This window comes from Mytilus edulis, chromosome 3, assembly GCF_963676685.1.
Source record: "Mytilus edulis chromosome 3, xbMytEdul2.2, whole genome shotgun sequence".
In the NCBI taxonomy this organism is placed as follows: Eukaryota; Metazoa; Mollusca; class Bivalvia; order Mytilida; family Mytilidae; genus Mytilus; species Mytilus edulis.
In genome coordinates, this window is record NC_092346.1 from 43381807 (window position 1) to 43400569 (window position 18763).

The window sequence follows — 18763 nt, forward strand, 5'->3', positions numbered from 1 at the left end:
AAATTTTCAGATGAATCGGTCAATCGGTTGTTGGGTTGCTGCCCCTGAATTGGTAATTTTGAGGAAATTTTGCTGTTTTTGGTTATTATCTTGAATATTATTATAGATAGAGATAAATTGTAAACAGCAATAATGTTCAGCAAAGTAAGATCTACAAATAAGTCAACATGACCAAAATGGTCAGTTGACCCCTTTAGGAGTTATTGCCCTTTATAGTCAATCTTTAACCATTTTTCATAAATCTAAGTAATCTTTTACAAAATCTCCACTGAAACTACTAGGCCACAATCATCTTTGGGGTATCTAGTTTGAAAAATGTGTCCGATGACCTGGCCATTCAACCAAGATGGCCGCCACGGCTAAAAATAGAACATAGGGGTAAAATGCAGTTTTTTGCTTATAACTATGAAACCAAAGCATCTAGAGCAAATCTGACAAGAAGTTAAATTGTTAATCAAGTCAATATCTATCTGCCCTGAATTTTTCAGATGAATTGGACAACTGGTTGTTGGGTTGCTGCCCTCCAATTGGTAATTTTTAAAGAAATTTTGCCGTTTTTGGTTATCTTGAATACTATTATAGATAGCGATAAACTGTAAACAGCAATAATGTTCAGCAAAGTAAGATCTACAAATAAGTCAACATGACCTAAATGGTCAATTGACCCCTTAAGGAGTTATTGCCCTTTATAGTCAATTTTTAACAATTTTCATTAATTTGGTAAATTTATGTAAATTTTTACCAAATATAGTTCTCTGTTACTAATGGGCAAAGTTCATGATAGATATAATTGTAAGAAGCAAAATCGTTCAGTAAAGTAAGAACTTCAAACACATCAACATCACCAAAATACAATTTTGTCATGAATCCATTTGTGTCCTTTGTTTAATATGCACATAGACCAAGGTGAGCGACACAGGCTCTTTAGAGTCTCTAGTTTATTCAATATACTGAATATCATTTTGAAATTTAACTAATATGGTGATGATTACTTATATTAAACACTTTTTACCGAATTAGACTATTTACCGGATTTGTAATCACATAAGCAACACGACGGGTGCCGCATGTGGAGCAGGATCTGCTTACCCTTCCGGAGCACCTGAGATCACCCCTAGTTTTTGGTGGGGTTCGTGTTGTTTATTTTTTAGTTTTCTATGTTGTGTCATGTGTACTATTGTTTTTCTGTTTGTCTTTTTCATTTTTAGCCATGGCGTTGTCAGTTTGTTTTAGATTTACGAGTTTGACTGTCCCTTTGGTATCTTTCGTCCCTCTTTTATATGAAATGAAATGGTTGGCGTATAGTAGATAAACTGTTTTATTCATCAGTGAAATTGTCTATGGTTATGCTGTTACTTTTTGTCAGGTAACATGACAAAACGCACCAGAAAGGAATTACTCAGTACTTTTTGTTCATCTACTCGAATTGTATAGAATATTCTATAAATACACATGTACTGTATTAGTGCATACAATGAAATATTCTCAGAAGGTACACAAAAAGGCTGTAACAGGAGAGAACAGCAAAATTTTTTTTCTCCAAATTATGAACTTTGGGGAGTTCAGATTTTTCAAACTAGATACTATTAAACTAACCATGTGGTTAGTTATAACACAGTCAGACCCGTAATGGAGAAGTGTTTTATATAATCTATCAGATTCGTGAAAATCGGAAGGCTGTTTAGGCTATATTTAGATATTCTTTGAATGATTTAATTTTCAGAAAATAACAATCTAATGCCTTTGACAATTAACATATGCTGAAGCATTTTCACCACACAGAGAAAACTCTTGAATAGTTTCTCCCAATCACTGAGGCCATCATCGTTAAGTTCTGAAAATGTACGTTTACAGATCAAACTGTGCCATTCTTCGATATATTCAGTTACGAGCAAAAGCTTTGCAACATCCGAGATGAAAATCAATTATCAAGTAAATTCAAGTGTTGATTTTTATATGTCAAATTTAGGAGGACCAGAACCTCCTTGAATTTTCTGTGGTTTAATAGTCCCATATTTTATACACTCAATTCGACGCTTCATCATGTCTGCTGTTTTTGAAACTCCTATATATATCATTTTATTCTGGTATCACCTAAGTTGGACAAAGTTATACAGAAAAACACATTTGTTTACATTACATTGCATATAAGTACATGTGTTGAGGAAGCATTACATATGAGCTTCAAATTCATGTCTCAAAAGCATACTCACAATGTTTGGTGTTATCTTTTCTCTTTCAAAATGAACAAACGCATGCTTCAGATCAACCTTTTCAGTACACTCAACATGAGTGATTCTGGCATTTTGTTTTTATGAAGTGGAAACCAATCAACTTGAAACTTAGTTTACATGTTCCTTATGATATGATCTTTCTAATTTTTATTACAAATAACAGATCCCCCCCCCCCCCATTTTCATGGTCCACTAAACATATAAAATGATAGTGCGGATTGGGCATCATTGAACTGGGTACACATTCGTTTTTTTTTCTAATTCCCATGATTCCTTTACAAAATGACAAAGTACCATCATACAATGTCAAAGTACCATCGTATAATGTCAAAGTACCATCATATAATGTCAAAGTACCATCGTATAATGTCAAAGTACCATCATATAATGTAAAAGTACCATCGTATAATGTCAAAGTACCATCATATAATAAAAGTTTTTAACATAAGGCAGTTACGACGTTCCATATATATCCACAAATCTATGACGTTGATATTTATTGGATGACTCTATTGAGAAAATTTTAAAAAGTGACAATAAAAAAGATGTGGTATGATAGCCAATAAGACAACTCTCCACAAGAGACCAAAATTACACAGAAATTAAAAACTGTAGGTCACCGTAAGCATGTATAAGATGTGAATATTATAAAATGGTATTAAAGTTTACTCTGCATGACTGAATGACTCCATAAGACATTTACCTTTTACATAGATATAGGAAGATGTGGTGTGAGTGCCAATGAGACAATTCTCAATCCAAATAACAATTTAAAAAAAAGTAAACCATTATAGGTCAATGTACGGCCTTCAACACGGAGCCTTGGCTCGCGCACCGAACTACAAGCTATAAAGGGCCCCAAAATTACTAGTGCAAAACCATTCAAACGAGAAACGAGAAACACGTATATATTACATAAACAAACGACAACTACTGTACATCAGATTCCTGACTTAGGACAGGTGAAAACATTTGCAGCAAGATTAACTGTACATTATTGTGTTTTGAAACATACCTAAAGAATTCACCTTACCATACGTTCTGTAGGTCAGTGTTGACGGTGTTGTTATGGATCTACCTTACAGATCATCAGAATTTGCAGTTTTCTCTGAAGATGGTAAGGTGTTCATTGAAGGACGTGGGTTCCAAGTTAAATCCGACCCAACTGTTGATATGGTCGACATTGGTTTGAGCAAGTGGTATTTTGGTAAAACAGGAGGACTTCTTGGTACACTGAACCATGAACGTTACGATGATATGATAATGCCAAATAAACAAATTACATCCGACGCTTTTGCTCTAGGAAACGCATGGCAGGTTCAAAATAGATGTTATTAAATAAAATTTATGCTTTCAAATGCTCCGAAAAAGCAATCTGTGATTAGTTACTTTTGATATGTATTTTGGTATTATTGTTAAACTTTTAGTGAAATATAAACGAATCTAAGCATTTACCATTGTTTCTGTTTAGTCTTTTTAATTTTACCTGGTCGAAGTTAAGGTTTATCATAACAAACGGACAACTATGGCTGTATTTTTCACCTCAAAAACTACTCTGTGTACATACTTACCTGTGCAGTTTATAAAGTTTTAAGGGCTGGCATCCACTAGAAGTTTAAAAGTTAAATGTATTTTGCATATCAGAAAGATTAAATCTTTTATGGATTTTGATGGGCATTTTTTTTTCTTTCGTTCCTGTAGAAGGTGTAAAACTAACTAAGTTGGGATACAACTTTGAGATGCTCCCTCTCATGTATTAGCTAGTTTCTATTAGAACATTCTCACCCCTTCTCGTCCTATGAAAAGTCAGTTTTTTGCCCTCTAATTTTCATAGTACATGGTTTTCCATGCACTATGAAATGCTTTACATAAATGACTTTTCATTGTCAGTTAATTATGAAAGTGAACTCTTAATAGCTGCACTAATGAAGTGTACAATCCCCTAAGGCATTTTCCTTGGGAAAATAGCCTACTGATTAAGATGAAAGAGCAAAGATTAAAATAAAAACATTTTGAATTTTGCAAAATTTCATGCATTTTCTAACGGTACATATATATAGAATAAACAAAAAAAATTGGGTAAGGATGTAGGTAAAATAATACTTACTGGTAAAAAGGTGAAAAAACGGCCATATTTGTCCATTTGTTATGATGAACCTTAATCAAAACAATGTGGTACGCAGACATTACAGCACATTGACTTGAGTATGTATGTAAAGAAAGTATCTTTGGATAGCATGCTTGCTAAATGAACAATGAAATCATTAAACAAGAGGCCGTCAAGTGACAAAAAAACGGATTCCCCTGCAGAGGTTGAACCTTGAACAGTTGAGAAAATATGGACACAACATTTAAGCTTAAAAAAGCTCTGAATTTGGATTGTGATTGATCATTTAAAAATGAAAATGAAATATAAAAAATATTTCTTTAAAATTTCCAATTCAGGGACAGCAACCCAACAACAGGTTGTCTGATGTCTGATCATCTGATGTCATGCCCAAATGTAAAAAAAATAATTAAATCTTGAAAACATTGTCAATTAAGACTATTTTATCCAATTGCTTGATCTGTATGATCCCGTGAGCTAAAAGGTTTAGCCTACTGTAGACTGTATAAACAGCAGTCCTGATAAAGAGCTGTGCCACGAGGGCATGATACATCACTTATTCAACAAATAAAGTTTCATAACTTCTGTATGTTATTTATACAAATAAAAAGCTAAAGGAAGGTTATTTTAATAGATATAAACCAGTCACTAAAGTTTCATGAAAACTGCTCAACACATGTGAGGTTATTGTTTTAAAACTAGAAAATACTCCTTGTTTAAAGAATTAAACCCCATAGCTTGAAAGCATAAATTTATAACTAGCGAATCTAAAGAGCCTGTCTCGCTCACCATGGTATATGTGCATTTTCAGCAAAGAGCACAGATGGATTCATGACAAAATTATTTCTACCTATATTGAACTTGGCCCAGTAATTAAAGAGAAAAATATTTTGTAAAAATTACAAAATTTATCAAAATTTATCAAAATAGTTAAAATATTTACTATAAAGGGCAATAACTCCTTACTGGGTCAATTGACCATTTTAGTCATGTTGACTTATTTGTAGGTCTTCTTTTGCTGTACATTATTGTTGTTTACAGTTTATCTCTATCTATAATAATATTGAAGATAATAACCAAAAGCTGCAAAATGTTCTTAATATTACCAATTCAGGGGTAACAATCCAAAAACGAGTTGCTTGATTGATCTGATTTCAGGGCAGATAGATCTTGACACAATGAACAATTTTATTCTGTCAGATTTGCTCTAAATGCTTTGGTTTCAGAAAATTTATCAAAATAGAAAGAGACCTTTACATCAATAGATATTGTAAAACAATTTACCAAAGTTTCATGCAAATTGGTTAAAGTATTGTTGATTTAATTATAGTCCGACATAATGACGAAGGACAGGCGGACAGACAGATAGATGGATGGACAGACAGACAACTATATACTAAGTACCATAATAAGTCTGGCAAATTGGGGTATAAAAATAAAATTGTCAACTTCAAAATTGCTTATCTTGGAAAGGCACAGTCCCAGGTATGACAGTCTTCATGGAATTCAACCAAAAAATTCAGACTTTTTCCAACTGTTATTTATTTTACTGTTATCATAAGAAGTGGCTTCAGAGATATAAATTATATTATCATTTACAGGGTGATTTATCATTTTTCCAGGATTATTCTTTTTTTTTGTTTGGAGGGGGAGGGGGATTAATATCTCACTCCTAACTATATGGTGTGGGTAAGCTCAAAAGGGGGTAGACAACTCCTCTAAATATTTCTCCCAATTCAATTTACAAACTTATATTGGTTCAATCTGTAATTTGTTTTATTTTATTTTCACTCTAGAATGTTTTTATACATGTCCAAACTTCTACACAAACTAAACAATAATTTTAAGTTAGTGTATTACTGTCAATTAATTAATTATCCCAAACATATGACATAAGGCATTGATTAATGAATCCTTAAGTAGTAAATCAACAATAATTTCTATTTAAGGAACAACTGTAATATTTTTTCTGACTATAAAGAAATAACATCAAAAATGTGGTGCACACTGAAAAACCTGGCGTAGCGGGTTGTTTTAAAGTGTGCACTACATTTTTTATGTTATTTTGAAGAAAGAAAAAATACTGAAGTTATTTCTTGTTATTTAATTCTTCATCCAATTTTAAAGGGTTGTAAACCCTAAAAAAAACTAAGATGACATCACAGCCACATGACTAATTTATGTCATCTATGAGCTTATAAACAAAACAACGTCAGCCAATCAGAAGATGTGTTACATCCAAAATTTAAATTAAGACCTTTGTCACAATGTTTTAACATTCATTCCATATATTTTTTTTCAAAAACAAACATTTAAAATGTATCCTTCTTCTATATTCACAAAATAATACAGATTAGTAGTACTATATAAATATCATAATTCCATAATTATCTTTTTTCCTGATAAACTGATAGCAGCTACGTATATATGTTGTAACTTTCATTCCTTATTTCTAAATCTCCTCACCTATGAAATGTTAAGATCCAGCAAGTAAAATACATTTCATTTAATATTATCAAATCCTTTTCACCACATCAATTTTGACTGAATACAAAATATACAAAGCAGCTAACTGACACAACTTCTTCAACATATACTGTAAATTCAGAAATTATTGCATGCATTTATTATTGCGATTTTGTCATTTTAAACTTAAATGTCATTTTAATTTTACAATTTTTAGAAAAATCAGGCTTAATTCAGATAAAATATTACACAACGCGACTTTAAAATTATTGTGTTTACAAGTCTGTCACATCATTCGCAATAATTAAAACCTCGCAATAATTTCTGAATTTACAGTATATAAAGTAACACTTTTCTTGCAACATCTGATGTACAGCAAGCTAATAAATATTTCCAAGAATGATTTAGGCAGCAACCAATTGATTTTCCAGGGGGGCTATGGTTTTTTTTTCTGGACAAATTTTTTTTTTCAATCTATTTTTTTCGCGACAAGTTCAAAACAATTTTTTCTTTTAATTTTTAACATAACATATAGTGGCAGCTGAGGGTGAAACAAACAATTTTTTTTCTTCTCAGAATCAAAAACAAATTATTTTTTTCTCCAAAAACTGGAAACAAACTTTTTTTTCCAAAAAAAACCATAGCCGCCTCCCAGAAAATCAAATGGTTGCTGCCTTAGTACACAATCCTCTTCAATTACACCATAACGTTTTAAATATGACTTTCTAAAGCACAGGAATGTAGTTTCCTGTAAATTGGTCTATTGAAAAGGTCATTCCCAATCAAATCTGAGATCACAATTGAATGCTGTCCTAATTCAGTTACTTTGTCAACTAATGTTATCAGGACTGAATTAAAGCCGTTTCCACAACACAGTATACCTTTGAAATACACTTTAACATGATCATGTTCTGAGAAGATCACAGAATTTTTCAATGCATTGAACAGCTTTACAACATTGTACGGGCTGATGAAATGTACATATCATTATACCATAGGGAAGATTACAAACTGCCAGACCATCTCTGTCACTTTCTGATGTTGCATAAATACTGTAAAATATATACAACAAGATTAAATATTAAAGTATTGAGGTTAGCTAGGCTGGATTTTGGCCTTAAGGGGGCTCGCGGGTCTAAATCAATTTTTTTATTTAATATAAGATTTCGGTATATTTTTCTATAAATTAACTTTATCTTATACCTAATAGAAAAATGAAATAAAAAAATGGGGTCACAGTTAATTCACGCTCACAATCTGCCTTCGAAAAAAGCATACATTTTTGCTAATGTCCTTTTTTTCTGTTGAACTAATAGGAGAAAAACGGTAATATAGAAATTAAAAAAGAACTAAATTACAGAAATGGCTAAAATTTTACAATTATTTAGTTTATGTACAGCTTTTTCAAAAATAACAATAAAAAATATAGGTCACCGATGAGTTAAAAAAGATATTTAAATTTTAATGCCAAAATATGGCATTTTTGCACCCAAGGGAGACAATTTGGAGCTTTTTCAATGATATATACATTTTGAAAGTCACCTGGGGCCAACACATACTGATTTTTTGGAATAATTTTTGTACCATATGATCAAGTAACAACTTCTTAAGGTAATTAATAAAATTTGTAATGAAAAGTAACCGTTTGATTTTTTTCTGAAAATTTTATACCCACGAGCCTCCTTTAGACAATTATCTTTTTTTTTAAACTACTCATTATGAGTACAAAATGTAGGTCTTATAAGGCCTTCATTTGGCAACTTATTCTAGCTAAAATTTGAATACTGTGGATTCATTATTATTAGTAGCATACCAGTTTTTGGAAGTACAAGTGAATCACATATTCAAAATTTTCAACAAATCACAAATATTGCATACGGTTTGTATGCAGAGATTGGTAAAACTATGAAATCAAATATCCACGAAAAATGCAAGTTTTTATCAATCCACGAAAATTGATACACACGGAAATATATGAATCCACAATATATGGGTACTAGCTAAAATTTTCAAATAGATATTTCATGGCCTATTAATATATTAGAAAATTGAATTGAAGGTTACTGATTAAAGGCCTTTGAATATAAAACTGATAATAAACCATCTATAAAGATAAAAAGTGTTCATATTACCCAGCCATAATTTGCCTGTACCAATTCAGGAATATGACAGTTCTTATCCATTCATTTGATGCGTTTGAGCTTTTTTATTTTGCCATTTGACTGGGAACTTTCCGTTTTAAATATTCCTCAGAGTTCTGTTTTTTTGTGATTTTACTTTTTGCAACACAGTACTGACTCCATTTATGTATAATTTTTGTTCTTATTTCTGTGATGTCTCACAAGTTTCTCAGAACTGCAGACCTTCAACTGACAATCATGGTTTTTATCAATTAATTTTTAAGATTTCTTTTTATTTACCCTACCATTGTATGCTTTATAGAAAGGCCTCTTCTTCAGATTTTTTTCTGTTTTGATTATTTCAATGCCATATAAAGAATTTTATTGGTTTTGACAAATGGGTTAGTTTCTTTGTACATGAACCAGACTTTATTTTTTTGTCGGGGGGGGGGGGGGGGGGGGGGGGGGGGGGGGGGGGGGGGGGCAAAGGAAAGGATCAAAGTATGAGATATATCTTTATACTATGGATCTTAGTTTTCTGGTTTGAATTGTTTTACATTGTCATTTAGGGGCTTTTATAGCTGACTATGTGGTACAGGTTTTGCTCATTGTTGAAGGAAGTGTCAGTTTGGTCTCTTGTGGAGAGTTGTCTCATTGGCAATCATACCACATCTTCTTTTTTATATTTGACAAAACCACAAAATCAAACATCCACAAAAAAGCAAGTTTTCTTCTATCCTTGAAAACTGGTATTTACAAAAAATAAATGAATTCACAGTAACTTTGCCTATAGAAAAATGTATAAGAGATTCACGTGTCACTTGCAACCATAAGAGCCTCCAAAAATGTTTGGACATAAATCAAAAGTGTCATATTAAGGTCAATAAGATAAAAAAAAAAAAAAACATAATTTGTAACACTGGAGTTCTTATTTTAAAACTGCATGGTGCTTATTTTAAAACTAAATTTTCTAATATTTATTACCAAATACTTAATAATATCATATGTCTGTGTGCATTCTAAATATTGTGTGATTACCATACCTGCAATATGACTGTTTGTATATCTTATACTGCAAAGTTGGTCTCTTTCCAACTGTCAACAGAAATGTATTGTAATTTGAAGCTGGATTCAGTCCTCTAAAAGAGTCTATAAACTGCTGTTTTTCATCCTAAAACAATGTGCACATGACATTCATTAACAACAATATTAACAAAAGAAATATTCATTTGACCAAAAAGGTCAAATAATCGAAAATTTTCCATCAAGTAGAAAACATTTGACCGATGCGGACGACTCATTTTTTTCCATTGCAGTTACCACGCCTCAATTTAAGAATTGACTATCCTTGATGGAGTTTTCATTAAATCTCCATCAAGGAATGTATATTAAAAAACATGCTTTTAAAAATAAGGTTTCTCTCCACTTCTGTATCATGTATTCTGGCCAATTGAAAGTGTTAGAGGTCACTCTGTGTAAAGCAATACAAAATGCATGTGCCAATGGAAAGGGTAATTGCTGAATAAATGAATGAGGTGTGTTTACATCAAATTTATTCCGGTTTTTCATCATTTATATTCAAAAGTCTACGTAGCTGTTACTGTTAGCTGTAATAGTGATTATCATTAAATTATGGGCATCTTACGGTTTGTCTGCAGATGAAATTTACATTATGTCTTTGTTACGGAAGCTTGAGTTGTTGTTCCTATTTGATTGTGTATTCTGGTTTTATAGAAACAAAATTATTAAAATTTCATTGTCTACATTTAAGTGATAAATAATTTTAAATAAATATGGAATGTGTTCATGAGACCTAGATGATGCCCTCTTGCATATTATGCTATATGAAGACATAAAGGATGAACAGTAAAAGTGACATCACCAAAATTTAAACTTATCTGTATATTTATGTGTTCATTAGCATTGTTTTTTTCCCAGTTTTATTACCGGTAATTTGGCAGAGGCACTCTAAAGTTAGATTTGATTTGAAATTTGGTGTTCAACACCACTTTTAAGCACCGCTTTTGATCTATTTCGTGGCGGCCAGTTTTTAACTTTTTATTGGTAGAGGAAGACAGAGTTCCCAGAGAATACATGTATATATATATATACAGATCTAACATTGTTGGGTTGATGTTTATACGAGTTATATATATATATATATATATATATATATATGTTTTTTTATAAATAATACAAGCTTGTTTTTTAAGGAGTTCACTTCATCAAAAAAGGCTCATCCTGTCTTTTTTTTAATTAAAACTTCTGTCCTGTCTATTTATTTTAAATTTCATTCTAGCACTTCTGGGATAATATCAAATTATATCAAATTAAACAAGAGAGAATTTATATCATAAATACCTGAAGAAGATTTGAAAGCTCCCCATAAGTGAAGGCTTCTTGTCCATGCTTTGTCAATAGAAGTATCCCACTAACCACCTTGTGTTGCAGTAAGTGCTCTGTCAATGTAAATAAATAAATTAAGGTATTAAAAAAAAAGATGTAATCTCTTATCTCAAAATATGAACAATTATTAATTTATGTTTTTTGATTAAGTTATGCCTGCCAATTGTTATTTTATCATGTGTTTTTCTATGTTGTGATGATCATTTTATTTCTTTTGGTTTAATAAAAGGGAGAAGGTTTGGTACCATTAAAACGTTTGATCCCGCTGCAAATGTTTGCACCTGTCCTAAGTCAGGAATCTGATGTACAGTAGTTGTTGTTTGTTTATATAATTTATACATGTTTCTCATTTCTTGTTTTTTATATAGATTAGACCGTTGGTTTTCCCGTTTGAATGTTTTTACACTAGTAATTTTGGGCCCTTTATAGCTTGCCAAGGCTCCATGTTAAAGGCCGTACATTGACCTATAATGGTTTACTTTTTTAAATTGTTATTTGGATGGAGAGTTGTTTCATTGACACTCACACCACATATGATCAGGCTTTTTGCTAAAAGTCAGTTGGTGATTGCGTTTCATCAGTGAAACCAGATATTGTCTCCAATCAGTTGTCTTAATAAGTATCCTGAATGAATACCATCACTTTACAGTATAAGAATATATCAGGTTAAAATAATTGCTATGGCGGATCCAGGAGGTAGGTTCCAAGGGTTTGAAATTTAAAGTTACTTTGAACACCCTTTTTTTGTACCATGAATGCATTTGAATGGGGACATATGGTTGGAACATCCCCCCCCCCCACAATTGGACATCAGCTTCATCAAAAACTACCATGACCAAAATCTTTAACCTGAAGCAGGATGAACAGACACACAGACGAACAAACTGACAGATGGACGGATGCACAGACCAGAAAACATAATGCCCCTCTTCTATCTTAGGTGGGGCATAACAAATAAATTTCTTCATAATAATAACAGAAGAATGTGTATGAGGATATAAATGCCCCATCTCAAACTTTTACAATATTTCAAGTTAATCAGGGCAAAACTCTAGAAGTGTAGATAACTAACTTTCCAAATTTGTACTCTTGTCATTGTGTTTTGATTCTTAACATTGTGAGTCCTTTTAGTGACGTGTTTGAGTTTCATAAAATTTGGATATGGACAAGTTATTAAGTGCAGAAAAGAAAATTAGAACAGACAGAAAGACACACATAATGATTGACGATCAAGGGTAACATTTAAATGTTCACGTACAATGTAGTATCCATAAAAATAAAAGCAAAGTTTGAACCCCAGAAAGCTGCAACTGTTTAACAGCTCTAAAATAAAATAAATTGAGAATGTGTCCCCATGGACACAGATGATGCCCCAGCAACATTTTGAAGGGGCATAACTCAAGAACAATAAAAGTGACACTACCAAAATTTGTTCTAGATCTGAGTTTGTAGTAATATTAAGTATTATGTATACATGTAGGTCTCATAATGTTTGATTGGGACAAACTTATTAGTTACAGAAGGGAAACTAAAAATTTTGCAATTTTTTCGAATTTATAAAGGGGCATAACTCGATAATAATAAAAGTGACGCCACCAATATTTAACTTGATATATATTTTGTGGATAAAAGCATAGTGTATAAGTTTAATAACATTTGGTTGAGGCAACTTTAGTGAGAGAACAGAATATTTTTATTGTTTTCCATTTATAAAGCGGCATAACTCGTGAATGGTTAAAGTAACCCCACCAAAATTCTACTGTGATATGTATTTTGTGGCTATAAGCATTGTGAAAAAGATTTATAACATTTGCTTGAGGCAATCTTAAGTTAGAGAACAGAAACTATACATTTTGCAATTTTTATATTTATAAACATACATAACTCTAGAACAAAATTGCTCTGTGTTTTGTGGTAATAAGCATTGTGAATAAGTTTCATACCAGTAACCATTTAGTTGAGGCAACCTTAGGTTAAACAACAGTAAGTAAAAATTTGTAATTTTACTACATGTATTTATAAAGGGAAGCAACTCTAGATCAGTTGCAATGACACTAGTTACCAAAATTCAAACATGATCTGTATTTTGTGATAAAAGCATTGTGTATAAGTTTCTCATCATTTGGTGTAAGGCAAACTTAAGTTATAGAATGGAAATCAATTTTGGGAGGTATATGGATGAGGGTGAAACTTAATGCCCGCTGTAGTGGACTTCCACTACACGGGGGCATAAACAAATCATTTTTTAAGTATAAAAATATTTGCATCAATCATTTTTATGAAACATACGGAGGAAGTATGTAAGGTGACCTGTGGATGTAAAAATGTATATAGATACACTGTAGGTAACAAAATTAGAGGTTTATTCTAACATCAGAATTGTACATCAAAGCTTAAGGGTAAGAGAATTCCCCTAAAATACCACACACATGTAGTACAGCAGACGAAATTGATCAACCAACAACATCCAACTAATCAGAAATAAACAGACATACATCATGTACTGTAAATTCAGAAATTATTGTGTGCATTTATTATAGCAATCTGAGAAAAATGGACAAAAGTGCAAGATCTGCATACATATTCATATGTATGTATCAGATATAAGAATGCGAGTTCTTATTATTGTGATACTCATTCAGTCACATTATTCGCATTAATTAAAATCTCGCAATAATCATGATAATTTCTGAATTTTCAGTACGTTAAAATAACCAATACAAACAATAATAGACATCACATGATCCAGAAGGCCTAACTGTGGTGAGATTAAACAAGTGTAATGCACCACAAACTTAGTACTATAATTGAAATGCATGCAAAGGAAAAGTTTAATAGTGAAGTTCAAATATAAACAAGAATGTGTCCAAAGTACATGGATGCCCCACTCAATCATTTTCTATGTTCCATGGACCGTGAAATAGGGTAAAAATCTAGTTTGGCATTAGATCTAGAAGGATTATACTTGCTATAGGGAACATGTGTACTTAGTTTCAAGTTGATTTGACTTCAATTTCATCAAAAACTACATGTACCTTGACCAAAAACTTTAACCTGAAACTTCCATTTTCATTTTCTATGTTAAGTGGACCGTGAAATTGGGGTCAAATTTGGCTTTAAAATTAGAAAGATCATTCCATAAGCAACAAGTGTACTAAGTTTCAAGTTGATTGGACTTCAGCTTCATCAAAAACTACCTTGACCAAAAACTTTAACCTAAAACTCCCAATTTCATTTTCTTTGTTCAATGGACCGTGAAATTGGGGTCAAAAGTATAATTTGGCTTAAAATTAGAAAGATCATATCATAAGCAAGAAGTGTACCAAGTTATAAGTTGATTGGACTTCAGCTTCATCAAAAACTACCTTGACCAAAAACTTTAACCTGAAACTCCCCCTTTCATTTTCTATGTCCAATGGACCGTGAAATTGGGGTCAAAAGTATAATTTGGCTTAAAATTAGAAAGATCATATCATAAGCAACAAGTGTACCAAGTTATAAGTTGATTAGACTTCAGCTTCATCAAAAACTACCTTGACCAAAAACTTTAACCTGAAACTCCCTCTTTCATTTTCTATGTCCAATGGACCGTGAAATTGGGGTCAAAAGTATAATTTGGCTTCAAAATTAGAAAGATCATATCATAAGCAACAAGTGTACCAAGTAATAAGTTGATTGGACTTCAGCTTCATCAAAAACTACCTTGACCAAAAACTTCCTTGACCAAAAACTTTAACCTGAAGCAGGACGAACAAACAAACGAACGGACGGACGAACGAATGAAGCCACAGACCGTAAAACATAATGCCCCTCTACCGTCGTAGGTGGGGCATAAGAAGAGGATTTACATGTAGTATGATCATATGATTAGGTCAATGAACATAATGAAACAACTCTTCACAAGAGACCAAATGACTCAAAACTAACAACTATAGGTCACTGTACAGCCTTCAACAATGAGCAAAGCCCATACCTCATAGTCAGCATTAAAAGTTAATGTACAGAAAAGGCACAGCAGTGGTTGTAAAACAAATTAGAGGTTGGAAGGGGGTGTCAATTAACAATAATCAACATAGTTCAGTTTTGTTTTTTCACTCAAATGCATAATATGTAAATAAATTGTAGGCAACAAGTAATGGTTACTGGTTTTTTTTTGGTGGTTTAGCTTAGCTTGTTAAAACCCAGTTGCAAATATTAAGTTCAATACTACATTGCACTAGTCTGTTAGTCACTAAGTTTTCAGCCCAGACCATTTTCAGGTTTCATACATATAATTTGGTCAGTTCCCTGTCTCTGCGCATTTAGTACAAACAATTGTTTTTGGTATTTAGGTTCTGGTTGTTTGAAGTATTACATTTTAGATTGATAAATGATACCTGACCTTGAACTCAATTTAACAGATTAGGATCATTGATAAGCTTTAACCTTTTCTCTGCCATAGGGCCTATCCGGCCTATTCAAAATCACTACCGTTGAGTGCCATGCTGAGGCCCAAAGGCCAACGGAATTTTGACGTTACGTAATAATTAGCATTACGTCATAGTGCCAGAGTGCTTGATTTGGAAAATGGCCGGCGTCAACGTCGTGGATTCGGGTTTTGCCTGTCAGAAGAAGATGAAGAACCAGAGTTTAAAGTTACCCAACCGGGAACAATTAGAAAGCCAGATAAAACTGGATTTTTACAAATGTTAATTATGTTCATCATCAAAACTACTTTATCCATACTAAAAGAAATAATCTAACGAAAAAAGAAGATTTTCCTTCTTTGAAGTCATAAAAAAAAATTCTAAAAAGAATTTCTCAGTTTATTCAACGTGAACAAGCGAGAGCACCTGATAGCTTGGTATATACATGTTTGAAATTCTTTATATTCGGAAAATAAAATGATGTCGCATTGTTGTTTTGTTTAGGGAAGTTGTATTTTTTTTTATACTAACTATAAAAAAAAAACATCAGTCAGAAACTTTAAATTGCCCTGTATTAACTATTCAAATTATCTTCTGTTGTGGTTGTCGGTGTTTCTGTTTCCATGTACTATATGTTTACTAGCTGAATGAATTTGAATTAATATAAAAAGTGTCATTAGCTAAACAAAACAAACGTATAAAAGGGCAAACTAGCACACAAAATTTCGAAGCACACACGTGCACATGTTCTGATAACGTTTACAGGGTACATGTTTCTGGAGAAAAGTAAAAACATTAGATGACTCAATTATCTGCAAATATTCTTCAAACAATTCTATTTCTTTCTTATCAAAAGTAAAACCAACATAATGTGCCTTCAAAATATATATTTTAAATGTGTTAAATATTTGAAACCAATAGCAAAAAATTAATACTGTACATCCATGACAGAAAAAACGATACAAAAATGAAAAAAAATAAAAAGAGTTAAGGAGTCAACAAACACTGCCGCCCATAAATTGTATGGCTTGATCCCTACTACACAAATATACGGTGGCAGAATGCGGCCATGAAAGAAAAAGGGAAAAAAGAAATATGTCGTTCCCTCAAGATTCTATGTCGTTCCCACGAGATAGTTATCTCGTTCCCTCAAGATACTATGTCGTTCCCACAAGATGCTATGTCGTTCCCTCTAGATACTATGTCGTTTCCTCAAGATGTTATGTTGTTTCCTCAAGATACTTATCTCGTTCCCTTAAGATGCTATGTCGTTCCTACAAGATAGTTATTGCGTTCCCTCAAGATGATATGTCGTTCCCTCAAGATATCATGTCATTCCCTCAAGATAGTTATCTCGTTCCCTCTACATAGCAATAAAATTATATCAATATGAGGAACAACATGCATCTTGAGGTAACATCATATTTTTTTTTCTTTCATGGCCGCATTCTACCATCGTACAAAGCAGCACCTGCTTGTGGATGACATGAAAACAAAAAGTGAAAAAAGTGCGGAAGATATAAAGGGTAACACAAAACCGGTCCTCCTGTTTCTTGAAAAAAATTAAAAATCATTGCTTGTGTTGTCTAAAGTGTGAAGAAAGTGTTGTTGCACTTTTACATTTTAGATTTCAAAATTGTATATAAGTAAGTAAGACGTAAATATAAACAAGAGGAAAACAAAAAATCATGAATGATATTGTCCTCGATCAAAAAGTATATTTCGTTAATAAAAAAAATCAGTCTCAGAGTTCTAATATTTGCAACTGCATGGTGACAACTCTTCAAAGTTTTGTATTTTATTATACACATTTGAATAGCCATTGGACGGTCGTGGAAGGGTTTCAACATGCCTGTCACTAAGAAAAGTTAACCCCACAGCTAAAGCAAATATGATATTCTGACCTTGTGGAATGTGCAGTTTAAATTATAAAATTTATTAATTTTTGCCACGGTTTTTATAAAACCAAACCTAATCAAACCGCGGCTTCTTATCGGTGATTCAATGTTTTTTGTTTTATACCAAACACCTGCTTTTAAAATTCATAGTATAATTGTTTTATTTGCTGCTGCTGATATGCAGATATCGTTCTTAAATAATGTGTAACTCTTTTAATTTTATAAAATTACGGGTAACAATACAGTAACATGTACTGCACAATAAATAAGTACGTCTGAACCAGTGACAACACTACGACAAATTTTATCGGATCATTGGCTGAAAACACATTCTGTATATATATAATTGTCTGAATTTCAACCAAACAATGTAAGATCTGTAAATTTGCGGAATTCTATATTCTGTTCAATAGGGGAATGACATAGTAACGTCGTGATTGCATTGTGCATCAAATTCTTAATTTAAAAGTTTCTCTATATATAACATGTACATTTGATAGGATTCAAACAGTAAACACAAATTCGTGTACTCCTGTAAATATTATGTAAAACGGAAAATGTATTGACATAAAAGATAGTTTCAAAGAGCTGCATCTGAAAAAAATCGACCGAAAGCAAGTGCGTGTATATATGTGCATGTATATAAGACTCAATTTAAGACTTTGTTTGATTTTGGAACATTCAAATACGAAAAAGAAGATGAATTTTGGACTGTTAGTAGGGTTCTTAAAACAACTCAGTTTTCAAACACTTACAGACTTTCTGTAGATTAACAGATGAATTGATATACATTTGCATAATATATATTTCTATCCGACGTAGCTCAATTTTGATACATTTATATACTTCTTTCTGAAGAATATTAAATTCGCTCTTTCCCACGAACTATAATATTTCTTGCATCCTTTTTTTATATATATTTTCTGCTCTAATAGGTAAATCAACTTTGCATATTTCTTAAACATCCATTAGATTGACCATTTTCGTTTATTATCAAATAAAAAACTAACTGACAAACGTCGACCGTCGAAACAGAATTGCATCCATACGGAAACAATTGCATGACGTTGTTGTGATTGTGAGTTTGTCTTCATGTCCGTAATGTCGCAAAACAGTGTTAACGTTG

General features: G+C 32.1%; 2 protein-coding genes across 2 annotated transcripts in view; one reads left to right on the forward strand and one right to left on the reverse strand.

Annotated features, from left to right (window-relative positions):
* LOC139515271 (uncharacterized) overlaps nt 1-3623 on the forward strand; it is a 38689-nt gene extending 35066 nt beyond the window's left edge. The window contains exon 29 of the mRNA XM_071304836.1: nt 3282-3623. Within this exon, the coding sequence (XP_071160937.1) occupies nt 3282-3572 (291 nt within the window). The 3' untranslated portion in view covers nt 3573-3623. The remainder of the gene's footprint in view (nt 1-3281) is intronic.
* A 2367-nt stretch (nt 3624-5990) lies between these two features.
* LOC139516584 (uncharacterized) overlaps nt 5991-18763 on the reverse strand; it is a 28155-nt gene continuing 15382 nt past the window's right edge. The window contains exons 2-4 of the mRNA XM_071306774.1: nt 11289-11386; nt 9971-10098; nt 5991-7859 (exon numbers count right to left, since the gene is read on the reverse strand). Coding sequence (XP_071162875.1) covers nt 7712-7859; nt 9971-10098; nt 11289-11386 — 374 coding nt within the window. The 3' untranslated portion in view covers nt 5991-7711. The remainder of the gene's footprint in view (nt 7860-9970; nt 10099-11288; nt 11387-18763) is intronic.